Source organism: Amblyraja radiata, chromosome 11 (genome assembly GCF_010909765.2).
Source record: "Amblyraja radiata isolate CabotCenter1 chromosome 11, sAmbRad1.1.pri, whole genome shotgun sequence".
Taxonomy (NCBI): Eukaryota; Metazoa; Chordata; class Chondrichthyes; order Rajiformes; family Rajidae; genus Amblyraja; species Amblyraja radiata.
This window is the reverse complement of record NC_045966.1, coordinates 547,939-569,357: the sequence shown is the minus strand read 5'-3', so window position 1 is coordinate 569,357 and position 21,419 is coordinate 547,939. Positions and strand designations below refer to the sequence as shown.

The window sequence follows — 21,419 nt, the reverse complement described above, 5'->3', positions numbered from 1 at the left end:
ATGGACAGAAAGGCATGTCATGCGTGGTTTGAAGAGCAAAAACATAGTTTACAATGCAAAAATTGAAAAGTTGAGGAAAAACAAGGTGTACAGAGTTGCTGGTACACAAAATTGCTGGGGAAACTCAGCGGGTGCAGCAGCATCTATGGAGCGAAGGAAATAGGCGATGTTTCGGGCCGAAACCCTTCTTCAGACTCGTACAGAGTTGCTTATTGGTTACAATCTGAGGAGTATGATGATGCTACTGATTATGATATGCCAATGTACCAGCTCGCAACTGATCTTCTCCATAAAGACTTGGTCTATTGCTAGAAATTGTAATTTATTTAAGGACTTTTGTTACGGATTTACAGCATATAATACAATAATATTAAGGTTCTGATCTTGAGAATATCACATTTTTGAATTTTCAAGGCAGTCTGGGTGTTTATTACTATTTCCGTCACAACGGTCAATGTTCTAATCGACTACAATTACGTAACTATGTTTCTATATATGCTTTAATTTCAGGTGATCCAAGTACGATGTTTTATATTTGTTTCTGAATGCTTCAATCTATAATAACTGAAAATTTCATTCAGTTCTCTTAATTTTTAAGAAAGTTATGGGCTTTTGACTGTCCTCGATCACAGCTTTTGTGTTAAGTCAATGGAAAAGTAATAGGGACCAAGATGCTAATTTCCGAGTATGAAAATGGCCATAATTTTTTTAATACTGAAGATATGAAAGTGAATTAGGTGTCAAATTAAACTTATTTTTATGCTTTATCTGATGGGATAAATTGCAGACTTGATTTTTAAAATCTCAAAATTTAGTGACATTAAGGTATTTTTACCCTTGTAGTTTATAGCTCTAACCACAAGGACTCGACATCTTCTGATCCTATGTCACCTTTTGCTCAGGACTGAATGTATTTCCTTGCCTTAGCTTATAATAGTGCAGTTGCCATATAGTGCCAGGAATGTTCGTGGCTTTCATCACTTTAACCCACCTTTAGACAATGCACTGATTAGTGCTCATAAGGAATAGTAGAATTAGGCCACTCGGCCCATCAAGTCTACTCTGCCATTCAATCATGGCTGATCTATCTCTCCCTCCTAATTGGATGTGTACGTCCCCGGTAGAGTGAAGGGTAAAGCAGGCAAACGTAAGGAAGCTTGGCTGACGAGGGAAATTGAGGCGTTGGTCAAAAACAAGAAGAATGCATGGAACAGGTATAGGCAGCTGGGATCAAGTGCATCCCTGGAGGAGTTTCGGGAGCTAAGGAACAAACTAAAAAAGGAAATCAGAAGAGCAAAAAGGGGCCAGGAGATAGCTCTGGCGAGTAGCATTAAGGAAAATCCCAAATGATTTTATAAATACATAAGGGGGAAAACTAGAGAGAGAGTAGGACCTCTCAGGAATAAAAGTGGTCACATCTGTGTGGAGCCACAGGAGATGGGCAAGGTCCTCAATGAGTATTTCTCCACTGTATTTACCGAGGACAAAGACAGTAGGATGGAGGAACTTAGGGCAGTCAATGGAAGTGTCTTGAGAGCAGTCAGACTTACCGTCGAAGAAGTACTGAAGGTATTGTTGTGCATGAAGGTAGACAAATCTCTGGGACCTGATCAGATATATCAGAGGAAATTGCGGGAAACTAGAGAGGAAATTGCGGGAGCCCTGGTTGAAATTTATGAGTTGTCCTTAATTACAGGAGAGGTGCCGGAAGACTGGACGGTGGCAAATGTTGTGCCTCTTTTCAAGAAGGGCTGCAGGGAAAATGCTGGGAACTATAGGCCGGTGAGTTTAACATCTGTAGTTGGAAAGTTACTAGAGAGTATTCCGAGGGCTAGGTTATACAGGCATTTGGATGGGCAACGGCTGATCAGGGATAGTCAGCATGGTTTTGTACATGGGAGGTCACGTACGTGTCTCACTAATCTGATTGAGTTTTTTGAAGACGTGACCCAAAAGGTTGATGAGGGCAGAGCTGTAGATGTTGTGTATATGGATTTCAGTAAGGCATTCGACAAGGTTCATCATGGCAGGCTGCTCTGGAAGGTTAGATTGCATGTGATCCAGGGAGAGAAAGATGAATGGATAGCAAATTGGTTCCATGTATGGAAGCAGCGGGTGATGGTGGAAAGTTGCTTCTCGGACGGGAGGCCTGTGACTAGTGGTGTGCCTCGGGGTTCAGTGCTGGGCCCGTTACTGTTTGTCATCTACATCAATGATTTGGGTGAGAACATACACGGCAAGATTAGCAAGTTTGCTGATGATACAAAAGTTAGTGGTTTTGAACGATTGCAGCAGGATCTGGATCGATTGGCCAGGTGGGCGGAGGAATGGTTGATGGAATTTAATACAGAGAAAAGTGTGAGGTGTTGCATTTTGGGAAATCGAACAAGGGCAGGACCTACACAGTGAATGGTAGGCCTCGGGAGTGTTGTAGAGCAGAGGGATCTAGGAGTACAGGTGCATGGTCCCTTGAAGGTCGAGTCGCAGGTAGATAAGGTGGTCAAAAAGGCTTTTGGCACTTTGGCCTTCATCAATCAGAGCATTGAGTATAGAATGTTCAAGAAGGAACTGCAGATGCTGGAAGATCGAAGGTACACAAAAATGCTGGAGAAACTCAGCGGGTGCAGCAGCATCTATGGAGCGAAGGAAATAGGCGACGTTTCGGGCCAAAACCCTTCTTCAGACTGATGGGGGGTGGGGGGGAGAAGGAAGGAAAAAGGGAGGAGGAGGAGCCCGAGGGCGGGGGGGATGGGAGGAGACAGCTCGAGGGTTACGGAAGGGGGGGAGACAGCAAGGGCTAGCAAAACTGGGAGAATTCAATGTTCATGCCATCTGGACGCAAGCAACCCAGGCGGAATATGAGGTGCTGTTCCTCCAATTTCCGGTGTTGCTCACTCTGGCAATGGAGGAGACCCAGGACAGAGAGGTCGGATTGGGAATGGGAGGGGGAGTTGAAGTGCTGAGCCACCGGGAGTTCAGGTAGGTTATTGCGGACTGAGCGGAGGTGTTCGGCGAAACGATCGCCCAACCTCCGCTTAGTCTCCCCGATGTAAATCAGCTGTCATCTAGAGCAGCGGATGCAGTAGATGAGGTTGGAGGAGATACAGGTGAACCTTTGTCGCACCTGGAACGACTGCTCGGGTCCTTGAATGGAGTCGAGGGGGGAGGTGAAGGGACAGGTGTTGCATTTCTTGCGGTTGCAACGGAAAGTGCCCGGGGAGGGTGTGGTACGGGAGGGAAGGGAAGAATTGACAAGGGAGTTGCGGAGGGAGTGGTCTTTGCGGAAGGCAGACATAGGGGGAGATGGGAAGATGTGGCAAGTGGTGGGGTCACGTTGGAGGTGGCGGAAATGGCGGAGGATTATTTGTTGTATTTGCCGGCTGGTGGGGTGAAAGGTGAGGACTAGGGGGACTCTGCCCTTGTTGCGAGTGCGGGGATGGGGAGAGAGAGCAGTGTTGCGGGGTATGTATGAGACCCTGGTGCGAGCCTCATCTATGGTGGCGGAGGGGAATCCCCGTTCCCTGAAGAACGAGGACATTTCCGATGCCCTGGTGTGGAACGTCTCATCCTGGGAGCAGATGCGGCGTAGGCGGAGGAATTGGGAGTAGGGGATGGAGTATTTACAGGGGGCAGGGTGGGAGGACGTGTAGTCCAGATAGCCATGTGAGTCAGTTGGTTTGTAGTGTATGTCGGTCAGAAGTCTGTCCCCTGCGATGGAGATGGTGAGGTCAAGGAATGGTAGGGAAGTGTCGGAAATGGTCCAGGTGTATTGGAGTGCCGGATGGAAGTTGGTGGTGAAGTGGATGAAGTCAGTCAGTTGTGTGTTGGTGCAGGAGGTGGCCCCAAAGCAGTCGTCAATGTAACGGAGGTAGAGGTCGGGGATGGGGCCCTGGTATGTATTGAACAAGGATTGTTCAACGTACCCGACAAAGAGGCAGGCGTAGCTGGGGCCCCTTCAACTCCCCCTCCCATTCCCAATCCGACCTCTCTGTCCTGGGTCTCCTCCATTGCCAGAGTGAGCAACACCGGAAATTGGAGGAACAGCACCTCATATTCCGCCTGGGTTGCTTGCGTCCGGATGGCATGAACGTTGAATTCTCCCAGTTTTGCTAGCCCTTGCTGTCTCCTCCCCTTCCTTAACCCTCGAGCTGTCTCCTCCCATCCCCCTGCCCTCGGGCTCCTCCTCCTCCCTTTTTCCTTCCTTCTCCCCCCCACCCCCCATCAGTCTGAAGAAGGGTTTTGGCCCGAAACGTCGCCTATTTCCTTCGCTCCATAGATGCTGCTGCACCCGCTGAGTTTCTCCAGCATTTTTGTCTACCTATTTAGTATAGAAGTTGGGAAGTCATGTTGCAGTTGTATAAGACGTTGGTGAGACCGCATTTAGAATATTGTGTTCAGTTCTGGGCACCATGTTATAGGAAAGATATTGTCAAGCTTGAAAGGGTTCAGAGAAGATTTACGAGAATGTTGCCCGGACTAGAGGGTGTGAGCTATAGGGAGAGGTTGAGTAGGCTGGGTCTCTATTCCATGGAGTGTAGGAGGATGAGAGGAGATCTTATAGAAGTATACAAAATCATGAGAGGAATAGATCGGGTAGATGCACAGAGTCTCTTGCCTAGAGTAGGGGAATCGAGGACCAGAGGACATAGGTTTAAGGTGAATAGGCTGTGGGCCGAGGAGCTTTATTCCAGTGTTTCGTGACCCAAGTCACAGAACTACATGAAATTTTCACATATTGTGTAAAAAAATTATATAAATCACCCCTGAAACCCGTCATCAACAAGACTTGCTCATTTTTTAAATTAAATTAGAGAAAAACCGGAAAACTTTCGGGTATTTTTAGTCCAATCAAAGCACGTTTAACATTGAGTTGTATGCCAGTTGGCCAATCACGCGCTTTGTTTCAGGCTAGCACACATCATAGCTGAGAGGGCTTCACTGATGCCTGTTTTACTGAAGGTTCTTTGTCGTGGAAACTTGCAGCAGGGTAATTGAATTTAATGAGAAAAGCATTAGGAAGTCTGAAAAATGTGCAGCTAAGTGCATAGAAGTGGAAGAAAGTCTTGAAAGCAAAGTCCCTGCTGAGCACAAAGTTGTGAAACTTTGTGAATCAACTCAAACTGAAAGGTAAGATCTAAAGTCTGAATTTATGAAAATTAATCTGTATGGACTTTAATTAATTTAATTGCACCCTTTATAATGTGAAAAAATGAGATTTGGAGGCTGTACATTCATTCATTCATTCATTCATTCATTCATTCATTCCTTCATTCATTCATTCATTCATTCATTCATTCATTCCTTCATTCCTTCACTCACTCACTCATTCATTCATTCATTCATTCATTCATTCATTCATTCATTCATTCATTCATTCATTCATTCATTCACTCATTCACTCATTCACTCACTCACTCATTCATTCATGAAGTTGAGGGCCTAAACTATATGTATCAATAACAAGGTAAATTAAAAATGTTCACTAATGCCAGCTTGTTGTAGAGTAATAAGTCTTAATCATCTAATCTCGGAGCTGCCTGCCTGCAATAAAGGTGCTCTGATCGCGGGGCCTATGTATTTAACACAGTGAAGCCGCGGTCTCAATTAAAAAGCGACCGATTCGCGAACGCGGAGCCGCGGATCTTCTCCGCGGGCGGGGGGAGGGGGGGGGGGGGGGGAGTACATAGTGCCGTCCGTAGCGGCCGTTTCCAGGATAACAGAGGAATATATCTATCTGGAATATATATAGGTATAATAATATATAATATAATATTATATATATAATATATATATAATAATATATAATATAATATTATTATACCTAAATATATTATTATGCCTATATTATTATCTGGAATATATATAGGTATAATATATAGTTTAAATGGACTGTTACACGGAAATAAGCTGCCCATCGTGTAATATAGGCATTGGCCACTAGATGGCGCTTACTTTCCCGATCTCATTTTCTAATTAGTTTAATTAATTAATGTGCAATTTTCGGCAATGACGAGTTATGACATCATTCTCAATTATATTTCATCTAAATCTGTGGAAATTTTCATGTAGTTTGTTGACGGGTCACGAAAACTGATTTCTAGACACATTTTTGATGCTCGGCCCACAGCCTAGAAGGGAAAAGATTTAATAGGAATCCGAGTGGTAACTTTATCACACAGAGGGTGGTGGGTGTATGGAACAAGCTGCCAGAGGAGGTAGTTGAGGCTGGGGCTATCCCATCGTTTAAGAAACAGTTTGACAGGCACATGGATCGGACAGGTTTGGAGGGTTATGGACCAAGCGCAGGCAAGTGGGACTAGTGTAGCTGTTGGCCGGTGTGGGCGGGATAAGCCGAAGGGTCTGTTTCCACACTGCATCACTCTATGACTCTGTGACTAGTGTAGCTGGGACATTGTTGGCCGGTATGGGCGGGCTGGGCTGAAGGGCCTGTTTCCACACTGCATCACTCTATGACTCTGTGACTAGTGTAGCTGGGACATTGTTGGCCGGTGTGGGCGGGATAAGCCGAAGGGTCTGTTTCCACACTGTATCACTCCATGACTCTACAACCTCTGACACCTTTAGAGGTATTTTGCAAACAACAGACCTATTGCATTGGCTGTGAGATATTACCATGTGCTGCCCTCACACTGGCCCAGAGAAGACATGGAACATGGTGCACTTGGTGAAGCAGAAACTGAGGACAGTTTTATTCATTTTTTGGGTATTCTAGTATTTTTTTAATTAAGTTTATTTTTCCTCCACACTAGACACATTCCTGTAAGCAGTATATCTATATAATTTAGGACCTACAAAGCAATTGTCTTTTTCATAAAAGATGCATTTTATGTTAAAATCTGTAACACAGACAACTAGAACATAAAGGGCACTTTCTGGCTCGGATGTTGATCTTACCTGACACTGAGAGGAGATTCTACTGAAAGACCCAGGAGAGCACAAGCATCTCTGGTGAAGATGTCACAGATGTCCGCCCACTGAGTTGAATCCAGCAGATGGAGATATGGGGAGTTTGAAATGCCATGTCGCAGGTAAACCAGGCTTCCCATCAACACCTGGATGTCTGCAATGACAATCGTGTATCAGCATTGACCAGTCATGGAAAATTAAAAAGCTAAAAGCTTCAGGTCAAAACCAACACTTTGGAAAACAAGAAGTTATTCAGTTAACAACAAGAGCTGGAATATGAATCCCACTGCAGTGCAATTGGATCAGGGTTGGATCCTGAGTTCTGGTGCCGACTCTGTGGAGTTTACACATTCCTCTGTGACTGCATGGACTTCCTCATATGCTGCAGTTTCCTTCCATGGTTAAGAGACCACGTTTACCTAAAGGCTAGCTGCTGGGCACGAGAGATTACAACGCAGGTTTACAGGGAAATGGGGAAGGTGGGTTTATTCTGCCTCCATAAACCTAATGAGCCAAATGGCCTCCCTCTGTCGTAATAGATAAAGATCAAATACACACAGCCCAATATAAATTAATTCACCAACCATATATATATATATATATACACAGTGAACAGGCACAAGCACAACAACACACCATTTTCTCGATGCAATACACTATGAAACCAGGTTTTACCAGGTTTGTTTTGTTCATGCAGACGAGAACTGCAACAGGGAAGGGCAGCTCTAGTAAGTCATGGTGCGTGAATTGTTGGCAAGCAGCAGAACAAGTATGACTGGAATCTGGTCAGGGAGGGATGTGTTCAGACATTACAAGCATGGCGTGAGCATAGCGCATGTATCTGTGATTGACGTATCTGTGATGGATAGTTGTAGAACTAATTACACTACTGCCTTATCGAGGCAATGTTAGGCCGTGAGAAGTCAGTGGTAGGGAAGCTGTTGGAAAAGATTCTTCAGGGTGGGATATACACCTATTTACAAGGGAGTTAGATAATTAAGGTTGCAGCATGGCTTTGTACACCCCTGATTGTGTCTTACAAACGTGATCAAGTTATTTTGAGGAGGTGATTGTGATCGATGAGGATAGGGTGGAGGATGTTGTCTACATACATTTTAATACCGCATTTGTGGTATCCTTGTGATTGAGGCAGTGCAGCTTAGGTTCAAGAGATTGATCCCTGAGATGGCGGGACTGTCATATGAGGAAAAATTGAAAAGACTAGGCTTGTATTCACTGGAGTTTAGAAGGATGAAGGGGCATCTTATAGAAACATATAAAATTATAAAAGGACTGGACAAGCTAGATGCAGGAAAAATGTTCCCAATGTTGGGCGAGTCCAGAACCAGGGGCCACGCACAGTCTTAGAATAAAGGGAAGGCCATTTAAGACTGAGGTGAGAAAAAACGTTTTCATCCAGAGAGTTGTGAATTTATGGATTCCCTGCCACAGAGGGCAGTGGAGGCCAAATCACTGGATGGATTTAAGAGAGAGTTGGATAGGGCTCTAGGGGCTAGTGGAGTCAAGGGATATGGGGAGAAGGCGAACAACTGTGGCGTCGCTGCCCAGAACAGCAACCGGAACGCGCCCCGGTAGACCTGACTTGCCTCCCAGGGGATTGCGGTGAGAGGGGGGCCCCAGCGTGGGGGGGGCCCAGCGTGGGGGGGGCCCAGCGTGGGGGGGGGCCCAGCGTGGGGGGGCCCAGCGTGGGGGGGGGCCCAGCGTGGGGGGGGGCCCAGCGTGGGGGGGCCCAGCGTGGGGGGGCCCAGCGTGGGGGGGGCCCAGCGTGGGGGGGCCCAGCGTGGGGGGGGGGGCCCAGCGTGGGGGGGGGGCCCAGCGTGGGGGGGGGGCCCAGCGTGGGGGGGCCCAGCGTGGGGGGGCCCAGTGTGGGGGGCCCAGCGTGGGGGACAGTGGGAGAACAAAGAGGGACTCGATAATAATAATAATAATATTATTTATATATTATATATATCTTTTATTGTCATTGCACGTCAGTGCAACGAGATTTAGTATGCAGCTCCACTGATGTACAAGAAGTACATCATGTACTGATGTGGGGAAGGGGGAGGGGGGCACTCCAGTTTAGAATCCTCTGCCCAGGGGATAAGTCTGTCTGTTTTTGTTCGTTTGTTCCGGTGAAGGTGCTGTGGACACAACAGCCAGACGACAGTCCCTTGTCTTTTTCTTTTTGTTTTCACTTTTAACTTCAAGTTTTTGTGTACCTTGTGTGTTGTGACTGTCGGTAGACCAATTCCCCTCTGGGCATGAATAAAGTTTAATCTTATCTTTTCTCTTATCTTATTAAGTGACTGTTGAAGAAAAATTAATATTCTTCTTTATTTAATTTTGATTGTAATTGAACCAGGTAATTAAAGGGTGTATTGGAGAAGAGAATTGGAAATCTTTGTCCTGACAAGGTGTAGAAGAGAATCCGTGGGAAATAGCAAAGTAGATTAGATGTTCTTACCTCCTGTTTGGGAATATGTTGAAGGGTGGATGGTAATGTTAGCATGAAATAGTTTAGCTGATAACAAATTTTGTTTACATTCCTGAAAGTTACAATGGATCACCCGGGCCGTCCACCACTAGTAGCGTAGAATACGTTGTAGAATATGATCGGCTCGGAAATGGGGATGGTGACCTGGGGCCGCTTGAAAGATGAGATAGAATAATGTCAAGATTCCCTTGTTTTGTGTTTGATTTGTATTAACCATCTGTTGTTGAATAAGGTTAACATAAGCGACTAATGAAATAATTCATGTTGTGATAGAATATTTTCGTAGAATAGTATCTAACAAAAGTTATTTACTGCACAGTATAACTGTCGGCTAATTCTGCTGTGAAGTCAGAGAACTGGTGAGTAGTTTTCTGCCGCCATCTCTCCATGATATCATGCAATAATGTCTCTTGAAGCAAACCTGCAAAATCTGTAACTTTTTGTGTTTCCTTTTATTTCCCTCTAAATTAATTTCTTCCAGCGACTCAATTGTACAGATTCAGACCTGGCTTACTGATAGAAATCACAAGGTTATGGTGGAAGGACCATATTCAGGTTGGAGGTCTGTGACCAGTGCAGGGATCACAATATATATGTATGACGGATTAAATGTAGATCGATTCATTATTAAGTTTGCAGAAAGTGAAGAAGGCCGTCAAAGTTTACAGCAGGATATAGATCAACTATAGAAATGGGTAGAGAAATGGCAGATGTAGTTTAATCCAAGATTGTTAAAAGCATTGATGTGCAGAGGGATTTTGGGGTCCAGATTGATCACTCCATGAAACTATCTACCCTATTTATGCCTCTCATAATTTTACATACTTGTATCAACCTCTGGCATTTCAGAGCAAACATTTTAAATTTGTCCAGCCTCTTCTTGTAAATAACACCCCCTAAACCTACATGAAGATACATCATATAAATAAGGCATATGGTCGGCTTGCTTCATTGGTCGGGACATTTTAGGATTTTGGCTCGGCCGCATTTGGAGAATTGGATGAAATTCCGGTGGCTTCATTACATCAACGATGTAGAGGCTTTGGAGAGGGTGAAGAAGAGGTTTACCAGAATTATGCCTGAATACAAGGAGAGGTTGGACAAACCTTGAGAATGCCAGAGGTTGAGGGGAGACCTGATGGAAGTAATGAAAGGCATAGAGATGGTAGACAGATAGAACCTTTACCCAAGGGTGGAAATGTCAAGGATTAAAGAGATAACTTTAAAATGAGAGGGGGAAAGGTTAAAAGAGATGTGCAGGGCAAATTTAGTTTTACATAAAGGATGGTGAGTACCTGGAATGCACATGTGGTGGCACAGACAGATTATGGTAGTGGCATTTAATTGAATGATAGGGTGTGGAGCATGTGGAGGCAGGTAAGATTAGCATTAGGCTGGCCGAATTCGGAGCTGTGGCGGCGTTCCGGTGGCAGCAGCACGACTCGGGACTGAGGCGGTGCTCCGATGGCGGCGGCACGACTCGGGGCTGAGGCGGTGCTCCGGTGGCTGAGGCGCCGTTCCGGCGGCGGCGACCTGAATCCGGGGTTCGGCCGTGGGCCAGTGGACGACATCGTCGGGAGCTCGCAGGTCACAGGTTGGTGACCTGTTTTTACGGAGCTCCCGCGGCAACAACTGCGTCCGCTGGACTGGAGGGCAACATCTTCGGCAGCTTCGACCACCCCGGGCCGCGGAGCTTGAACTGGCCCGTTCGCGGAGCTTGGTTGAGCCGCGGGACTGTATTACCATCGCCCGGTGGGGTAACTACATCGGAGGCCTGGATCGCCTCAGCGCAGAGGGAGAATAAGGAGGGAAGCGACAGTGACTTTAAGACTTTTGCCTCCATCACAGTGAGGAGGTGCCTGGTGAACTCACTGTGGTGGATGTTAATTTGTGTTTATTGTGTGTTTTGTTATTTATTATTATATGTACGACTGCAGGCAACGAAATTTCGTTCAGACCGAAAGGTCCGAATGACAAATAAAGGAATCTAATCTAATCTAATCATAACATTACATTTGGCACAGATATTGTGGGTCGAAGGGCCTGTTCCTGTGCTGTACTTTTATACGTTCTATTTATAGTTGTAATGGTTTTGGATAATTCACAATGGATATATTAATAGTTTCAGAGACTGCTATCAAGGGTGTTTATGTATTTTAAAAAAACTGTGTAGCCTTTCTTGCATAAAACATGAATGGGATAAAAGTCCCTAATTTACTATTTAGCTAATATATATTAATATGCTTTGTAACATTAGGTTAAACAGCCATATTTTACTCTGGTACCTTAAACATCTTGAGGCCTTTACACTTGTAGGTGCATTGTGGAAATCTCACTGAATGGTCAAAGTGAACTGATAGTCTCACAGGTCGGACACAGCCTGCCCCAGGGAATTATCTGTGTGTAACCAAGGGAGACCTTAGTCTGCTCATGAGCTGACGTCGGTCACGATGGAAACTGGAACGCAATGCTGGTGATGACTATCCCAGCTTCGGGAGTGAGATCATCTGATTGGTCGTGGCGCTGAGCCTCAGCCTCTGCTGGAAGTCACAGTGTGAACAGGAGAGAATGAGATGAACGCAGCAAAATGGCCAGACTGTCTGTCAGCTTCTACACTCTGGACAACAGACAATAGGTGCAGGAGTAGGCCATTCGGCCCTTTGAGCCAGCACCACCATTCAATGTGATCATGGCTGATCATCCACAATCAGTACCCCGTTCCTTCCTTCTCCCCAGGAGGGCTCAACATCCTTCAAGGTACTGCCAAGAACTTTAATATTTTGTTTAGCATTAAGAAATGGCCACCTAAGCCTCATAATATCAATGTTCTGGGAAGAAGAGGAGACAGGTGAAGTAGAAAGACAACAGAATTAATAAAGTGAAGTTAGGTTATGAGTTAGAATGAAAAGTTCATTCAATCAGACCACCTCATTGCAAATTTAGCTTGCTACCCAATTAGCTTCTATTTTAACAATTAAATCAATGAACCAAACACATTCTGGCTGACCTCGTTGATGCTGTTGTGCAAAGGGCTGGAAGTTCTTGGCATATCCCAGTGCCTCTGTTTGGTTGACGATTCCACCTGTCAGGAGGCTGATGAAATACAAGCGGTGCAGTTTGAACTCCAGCGTGCTGTCCAGAGCCAGCAGCCTCTGCCGGTTTGACATCGTCCATCTGGGTGAGAGAATCGTGCATTTAAATGCATTGTTACTCTTACTCAAAATAAATTGGACCCATATTACAACTTTTGAGATAAGAATGGTTAACATAACAGCTACAAAACACAAAATAATATACAAGGGTGCTACAGAATATTATGTTGGACAACTGCCCACTGTCAATATCCAACTCTTGTCACTTACTCCAGTGCTGGCCTCAAATCTCGGAGCCGCAGGGCCTCCAGGATCCGGTTCAACTCCAGGAAGGGTTTCTTCTGACAGAGGTCAATGCATATTCCAGATTCCTAGGAAAAAGTATTTGTATCAGATTCCGTTCTCAGTGACCACGGTCAACATAGAATGAGGAGGAAACAAAATAGAATGTTTGGTATAAATCTCTGCACCATAATATGAAGATAGAGTGTGGCAATGGGCCTGGGCTGATCTGGCCTCAACTTCAGAGATATTTAGCTCTGTCTGTCACAGATTAGGATGTCAATGGTTTACAGAGCTTCTGCTTGATATTCTTTAGTCAGAGGGTGGTGAATCTGTGGGATTGATAGATTTTTGATTAGTACGGGTGTCAGGGGTTATGGGGAGAAGGCAGGAGAATGGGTTTAGGAGGGAAAGATAGATCAGCCATGATTGAATGGCAGAGAAGACAGTGTGCCGAATAGCTTATGACTTATAACTTAGTAAATTTAACATCAGTTGTCACGCATTCTCACTACATAGATGGCCATTTCGCCCCCTGGGCCAATGGCAGCTCGCAGAACAACAACAGAGGTGACCACAACTGAAGTTTGACAATGTACAGGGGCAAAACTATCTTCCGTCAATGTGGGCCAGTGGGCCAGGGTGTCAGCCTCAGATAACTGTCAGCAAAACAAAATAAAGAGGTGGATTTGAAAGACAGTTGTGATCTGAAATGCATTCCTTGATAGAACCTACCACTGTTATAATAATAAAGGGAATTGGATACATTTTTGAGGGGGAAAGATTTGCAAGATTATCAGAGGAAAGAAAACGTACTAATTAAAAGCTAAAGAACCAGCACAGAAATGATGGGCAGATTGGCCACTTATGGGGTGGACAATTTTAATTTTTAATAATTGAATCGGAACGTAACTAGGCTAAGAAACCAGTTGCCATGACAGCAGACTGCTGTGCTGGCAAACCCTGCTGTTAGGCTCGGAGGCCGACAGATTTACTGGATGACTATCAGGGCTGACATTTACAGCCCAATCCGAACCACCCTTGAAAAGGTGTTGATGAGCCTCCTTGAACCACGGTGGTCCTTTTAGTGAAGGTGAACCTAAAGTGTCATTGGGAAGGGAGTGCCAAGCTTTAGATCCATAATAAAGAACCAACAATATATTTCCAAATCAGGAAAGTGCACATGATGGAGGGGGACTTTAGGTGGTGGTGGTCCCATGGACTAAAACCCTTGTCCATGGTTGGGACAGAGATTGTGGGTTTGGGAGGTGATGTTAGAATGGCCTTGGTGAGTAACTGCAATGCATTTGGTAGATGGTACACACCACATTCACAGGGCATGATGAGTTTGATGATGATAGGTTGCTTTGGCCTGATTGCTGTGGAACTCCTTGAATACTGTTGGCACTGCACTCATCCAGGCAGGTGGACTGTAGAGTCTGCAGAAGGATCCTGTCCCGAATATTGCCTGTCCATTCCCTCCAGAGATGCTGCCTGCCTGACCTGCTAAGTTACACTAACACTGTGTGATTTGTTCAAGATGCCAGCGTCTGTAGTCCCTTGTGTCTCTCGCCTTCTGGACTACGTTTGCAGATGGTGAAGAGATATTTAGTGGAGAGAAGGTGAGTCATGATCCATAGGATATCTAGACTCTGGCCTGATTTTGAAGCCACAATATTTATGGCTGGTACAGTGGAGTTTCTTGTCAATGTTAATGGTGGGCGATTCATGTTGGTAATACCATAGAATGTCAAATGTAGATATTCGCTGGGAGGAGTAGTCATTCCTTGGCATTTTGTAACACAAATGTTACTTGGCCTGAATATTATCCATGTGCTTGTACAACATAAACCTGTTGCAACATCATAACATCACTTCCCATTACAGCTTCTGAGAACATTATAACCCTACTGTTCAAAATTGAATATTTCCTGATTATAAGCCAACTCTCCAACTTCAAACTTTCAGAATGCAGTTTCCAGATTTGGATTACTGTTATCCCAGCAGTAATGTCTATCCAAATAAATGAAATCTTTGTTGATATTTCCAGCAATCTTTGTTTAAAAAATTAATTGATATGGAATGTGAATAAACTTTGTATAACCAGTGGTTACTGGCATTACAATCTATATAGTGAAGATATTACTGCAGGGAGCTTGACCCAATATGACTTCGTAAGGATGGAGTGTAATTTGAAGATGATAATATTTCCAAGCACTTGTTGTCCTTGCCTTTCTAGATAGTCAGCATTTGGGAGTTTCTGGGAGGTACACACAGTTGAGCCAAAGGAACAGGCAGCATCTGTGGAGAACATGGATAGGTGACGTTTCACAGAGTGCTGGAGTAACTCAGCTGGTCAGGCAGCATCTGTGGAGAACATGGTCAGGTGATGGTTGGGGTCAGGACCCTTCCAGGAGATGTCAACCTGCCTGAGTGCTGCAGTTCACTGACACAAGCTAACAGACAGCATTACGCCATAATCATAGCGTGGTTAAACACAGTGGAGACGTTTCACTTCATCAGGAAGTGTCAACCCTTTACCTTTATCTGAACCAATTTGAAAGAGGACAAATGCAGGAAAGCGACATTAGTGCAGCAACATCTGTGAGAGTTTGTGTTTCTAGACCCCGTCCCTCACAATCTGACCCTTTCCTCTCCCCCCCAAACAATCAGCTCTGAATGGATAGCCCCAGCCACAGTGGGCATATCTGCTCCTGTCTCACCTGGCACAGTTCCTCTGCCACGCTCAGCAAACCTTGTCTGTACAAATGTCCCACCACAACCTCGCTCAGGAACTGCTGCTTTTCGTGCAAATCCCAGACACCTTCCACGCCGACTCCACTCACGTCCGTGTCAAAGTTCTGCACAAAAGGCAAGATGTTACAGCAGAGCCACACACGGACACGCATGGCATTGTAATGCAAACACAAACACTCACTGACGTTATGGCTGAGTCACACTGACAGCACAGGATCAGGATTGAAACCAGGTCTCTTGTTCGATGAGGCAGTGGTTCTGCTTTTCCCAGCAGTATCGCTGCAAATACCTTATTAGTAATATTTCTGTAATAATGATTTTCTGTTGTATCTCAACACAACTTTTGATTTGCTGAGATTTCTACCCCACCACCTGCTGCTGCTGATGCACTTGCTAAACCTATCCCTAAATACATCTGCTAACCCCAACCCCAGTGCATCCTAGTGTACCTGCAATCCCTAACCCTAATGCACCTGCTAACCCTAACCCCCCTTGTACACACTGCAGTCCCAGTTCAATGGGTGCAAGCACAGAGACTCAGCACAACGTGGGGGAAGCACATGCTCACTGACAGCCCGGCATCACCTTTCAAAGAGTCATAGAGTGTTACAGTGTGGAAACAGGCCCTTCAGCCCAACTCGCCCACACCGGCCAACAATGTCCATGCTACACTAGTCCCACTTGCCTGCTCTTGGTCCATATCCCTCCAAACCTGTCCTATCCATGTATATTACAATATAATACAATAATACTTTATTAGCCAAGTTTGTTTTGCATCATGCGAGGAATTTCATTTGCCAAGTCAGTCATACAATAAAAAGCAACAGAACACACAAAATACATTTTAACATAAACATCCACCACAGTGACTCCTCCACATTCTTCACTATGCTGGAAGGCGGAAAAAAGTTCAATCTCTTCCCTTCTTAGTTCTCCCGCGGTCGGGGGCCTTGAGCCTTCAGTTGATGGGATGATCTTGGCTCCCGAAGCCGGCGGCTGGCCTCCGTGCCGTGGCGATCAGATCCTGCATCGGGGGGAATCTCCGCTCCCCGTGGCGAGCGATCTGACCCCCGGGTCGGGGCTGTTGAACCTTCCGCATCGTTGGAGCTCCCGACTCGGTCTCTCCCGAGACTGCGAGTTCTCAATGGTAAAGTCCGCAGACCATGGTTGGAGCATCGATCCCAGGCAAGGGATCGGCTCCAATGTAAGTCCACGGCCCTGCTGTGGGGCTCCAAGTCAGTCCCGAGCAAGGCCTCCAGCTCCATGATGTTAGGCTGCAGAGCGACCGGAGATACGATCCGGAAAACAATCGCATCTCTGGCAAGGTAAGAGATTGAAAAAGTTTCCCCCGATCCACTCCCCCCCTCACCACCCACCCCCCTCCCCCACCCCATCCCCCTCCCCCCTCCCCTCCCCATCCCCCACCCCCCTCACCACCCACCCCCCTCCCCCACCCCATCCCCCTCCCCCACCCCATCCCCTCCCCCACCCCCCCTCCCCTCCCCCACCCCCCTCCCCCACATAAAACACACCAGAGAACATTAACACAAACTTTAAAAACACTAAAAATAACAAAAAAAGACGGAAAAACAGACAAACTGTTGGCGAGGCTGCCAATCGTGCGGCGCCCCCTGGTGGTCGCGAGCCACCTGTTTACCTGTCAGTTTCTTAAACATTGGGATAGTCCCAGCCTCAACTACCTCCTCTGGCAGCTTGTTCCATACACCCACCACCCTTTGTGTGAAAAAGTTACCCTTCGGATTCCTATTAAATCATGATTTTGTACACCTCTATTAGATCTCCCCCTGTGCTCCATGGAATAGAGACCCAACCTACTCAACCTCTCCCTATAGCTCACACCCTCTAGTCCTTTCCTTTCCATCTTCGTACTAGTGTTGCTCTTGGTCTTTCCTGAAAATTGTCCCCTGGAAATAGAAGAGTAAGCTCAGGGCATTTACTCATGTTCGAACACAGAACGGCAGAGCCTTCAACCTGCATTGGCATTAATGTTGGAATTTGCTTGAGTGCCCTCAGAAGCCCTAGTTTCCAGAACTATTATTAGTGGAATAGTGGACACTGAAGAAGGATTTCTAAGATTACGACAGGATCTTGATCGACTGGGCTATGGGCCAAGGAATGGCAGATGGAGTTCAATGCAGATTAATGCAAGGTTCTGCGTTTTGGATTGATAAACCAGGGCAGGACGTGCTAAGTAAACATTAGGACCCTGGGTAGTGGAACACAGAGACCTCGGGATGCAGGAAATGAAATGTTACATTTTCCGCTGCAATTCTGGGGCACAGAAGACTTGCCCCCAGGTTCTGAACTGGAAGAAGTGGTTATCACATCATATTTCTCTTTGTCTGCTACCGCCATGGGGTCAGTTTGATTGAAAATCTCCAATCAGCATCAAGTTAGAGAGAGAAACATAGAAAAATAGGCAGGAGTAAGCCATTCGGCCCTTCGAGCCATTCAATATGATCACAGCTGATCATCCAAATCAGTACCCCGTTCCTGCTTTTTCCCCATATCCCTCGATTCCTTCAGCCCAAAGAGCTAAATCGAGCTTCTTCTTAATCTGCTGTAGGCATCAACATTGTACTTACCCTGTCGATCGCCTTCCCCACTTTAGAAACACTCGCGTGGATATCTTTGTGATCCAATGCCAACTTCAGAACTGTATCCTTTATCTTCTTACAACACTGTGACATAACCAATGACAATGTTGCAGATAATTGCAGATCAAGGTGGCCTTCAAAACAAAACAACAGAAGCTAATGATCAACCGCGCTGTGTTGGAACAAGCTTTTGAACAATGTTTACTGGTATCAATTTGGTATTGATACATTGATTCCTGCTAACGTATTGGTCAATGGAATAGCTCACATGCACCATTCTGCTCCAAAGGCTCTGTCTGGAATGAAATCAGGGAACATGTATCTCAATGCTCAAAGTTAATTGACGGGAAATAGACTTTTAGAAATTTCTGAATTGATATTAGGGAACTCAGAATGACGTGATTAGATTTTTTTAAAGGATTGTTTTATATCAGCAAGAGTGTTATCTTGAAACTTAATATATGTGTTCCTTGTAATTTGAACGATAGACTGTTATAAAAGCAACAGCAGAAGCCAACTGTACAATCTTCCACAGGCTGAGATTTGAGCTCATAATCTCACTCATGTTGCACGTACCGTTAACGTCAGCGGCAATTGCTCTTTGCCAGGGCAGGCTTTAGGATTGTGGAAACATAAATTTCCAGTCCAGTCCAGAAAAAAAAAATCCAATGACTGTCTTTCTGTTTTCATGTACATTTAATACTTTTAATATGTTATGCTTTACGCTGTGATCTTCCTGAAATGTTATGATTATAGGTAGGTAGATGGCACGCTAGCAACAGTTTGAGATTGTTCATTAAAGTATACTAAATGCCTATCTTTGTTTATAATGAAAACAGGAGCAATATGGGACAATTACAGGATTACATACCATTTTCCAAATGTAGCCTTAAAAATGAATCAACAAACACTACATTTCCTTTCAGATCCAAGATCTGGTCATCAATCGCCCACTTCAAATGCAGGAAACACATGACATTAGCCGCTCTGTCACTTCTACATTTCAGATTCAGTTTTAATTATGTAATTGAAACTTAGTAAAATGCCTGGATAGAGTGGATGTGGAGAGGATGTTTCCACTAGTGGGAGTGTCTAGGACTAGAGGTCATAGCCTGAGAATAAAAGGGATGTACCTTTAGAAAGGAAATGAGGGGGAATTTCTTTAGTCCGAGGGTGGTAAATCTGTGGAAATCATTGTCACAGGTGGTTGTGGAGGCTAAGTTCTTGGATATTTTTAAGGTGGAGATTGACAGGTTCTTGATTTGTAAGGATGTTAAGGATTACATGGAGAAGGCAGGAGAATGGGGTTCAGAGTGAAAGATAGATCAACCATGATTGAATTTCAGAGTAGACTTGATGGGCTGAATGGCCTAATTCTGCTCCTATGAACATGAACAGAGGGCACTCGCTTCCATTAAGGAGGAGCCCTTAAATTGTATCTTTTATCTTTGCGTCCTACATTGTGAACTTTGTGACCTGGTGTCGGGACAACAACCTTGCACTCAATGTCAGCATGATAAAGGAGATAATGATTGACTTAAGCAAGCAAAGTGCTTCACATACACCAGTTTCCATTGTCCACCAAGAATATTTCTAGGACCAAATATCACTAATGACTTCTCGTGGACCACCCATATTAAATGACCAAGGAAGCATACAATACCTCTACTTCCTTAGAAGGCTTATGATGATCGGCATGTCCCCAACAACCCTCACCAACCTCTACAGATGTGCCGGAGAAAACATTTCGCTGTACCTTGGTACACATAACAATAAACCTAAACTGAACTGAGCATCCAGCATGAAATGTTTACTTTCCATACAAATATGAGTTCTAACAATCCAAAACTGATAATGGAAGAGTCAGTGTGATGGGCTAGAGAATCTAATCTTCACTATTCATTCTATGTTCTGGCCCAATCTGCATCGAAGAAAAGTGATATGCAACTGTTCACAAAACTAGAGACTAATTCTGGTCTGGCACAATGGGAGGGATTAAACATACTCACCCTACTGTCCTGGAGTTGAAAAGAATTAAGGGAGATTAGACTGAAACATACAAAATCTTTATGGAGGCACAAAAAACTGCAGATACTGGAATCTTGAGCAAAACACAAAGTGCTGGAGGAACTCGGCGGGTCAGGCAGCATCTGCAGAGGGAATAGCCAGGCAACGTTTCAGGTCGGGAACCTTTTTAGACTGATTGTAGGAGGGGAGAGAAAGCTGGAAAAGAGGTGGGGGAGGGGGGGGGGCATATCCTTCAATTGAAATCTTTACTTGAAAAGATTAGTTAAGAAGGAAAAGATTAGTTAAGACAAATGTGGGTCTCTTGAAGACAGAAACAGGTGAATTTATTATGGGGAACAAGGAAATGGCAGATGAGTTGAACAGGTACTTTGAATGAATGAATAAGTTTATTGGCCCAAGTACAAGGACTTTGCCTTGGTGCTCGGCTCGCAAGCAACATGACACAGTAAACAATTAAGGATAAAATATAAAACATTAAGAACAAAACATTACAGTTTAAACATGTTAATGAAACAAAATACCAGAGCAAAAGGAGGCTACAGACTTTCAGTTATTGAGTAGAGCTACTACTCGTGGAAAAAAAAATGTTTTAATGTCTGGCTGTGGCAGCTTTGACAGTCTGGATTCGTCTACCAGGGGGAAGTAATTCAAAGAGTTTGTGGCCAGGGTGAGAGGGGGTCAGAGATGATCTTGCCCACTCGCTTCCTGGCCCTTGCAGTGTACAGTTCGTCAATGGAGGGAAGGTTGCAGCCAACAACCTTATCAGCTGATCGAACGATTCACTGCAGCCTCCGGATGTCGTGCTTGGTGGCTGAGCCAAACCAGACCATGATGGAGAAGGTGAGGACAGACTCTAAGATGACCGTATAGAATTGAACCATCATTGCCTGTGGCAGATTGTGCTTCCTCAGCTGCCGCAGGAAGTACATCCTTTGTTGTGCCTTTTTTGACTGTGAAGTCGATGGTAGCCCCCCATTTAAGGTCTCTGGAGATGATAGTTCCAAGAAACTTAAAAGACTCCACAGATGTGACTGTGGTTTGTTGATGGTGAGTGGGGGGAGGGGAGAGGTAGACACTAAGGAAGGCACAAACAATCTCCCTGATGTACTCCAGGACAGAGGATCTAGGGTGACGGATAAATTGAAGGAAATTCACATTAGTCCGGAAATGGTGTTGGGTAGACTGATGGGACTGAAGGCTGATAAATCCCCAGGGCCT

At 45.1% G+C, this 21,419-nt stretch overlaps 1 protein-coding gene and 1 long non-coding RNA gene across 2 annotated transcripts in view; one reads left to right on the top strand and one right to left on the bottom strand.

Annotated features, from left to right (window-relative positions):
• LOC116978199 (E3 ubiquitin-protein ligase RMND5A-like) overlaps positions 1-21,419 on the bottom strand; it is a 39,885-nt gene that overhangs the window by 6,219 nt on the left and 12,247 nt on the right. The window contains exons 2-6 of the mRNA XM_033029167.1: positions 18,162-18,307; positions 15,522-15,659; positions 12,787-12,887; positions 12,432-12,598; positions 6,916-7,081 (exon numbers count right to left, since the gene is read on the bottom strand). Coding sequence (XP_032885058.1) covers positions 6,916-7,081; positions 12,432-12,598; positions 12,787-12,887; positions 15,522-15,659; positions 18,162-18,307 — 718 coding nt within the window. The remainder of the gene's footprint in view (positions 1-6,915; positions 7,082-12,431; positions 12,599-12,786; positions 12,888-15,521; positions 15,660-18,161; positions 18,308-21,419) is intronic.
• Positions 956-20,644, top strand: LOC116978200. The gene is made up of 3 exons (XR_004413417.1): positions 956-967; positions 1,490-1,492; positions 20,601-20,644. It is a non-coding gene; the product is annotated as an uncharacterized LOC116978200 (long non-coding RNA).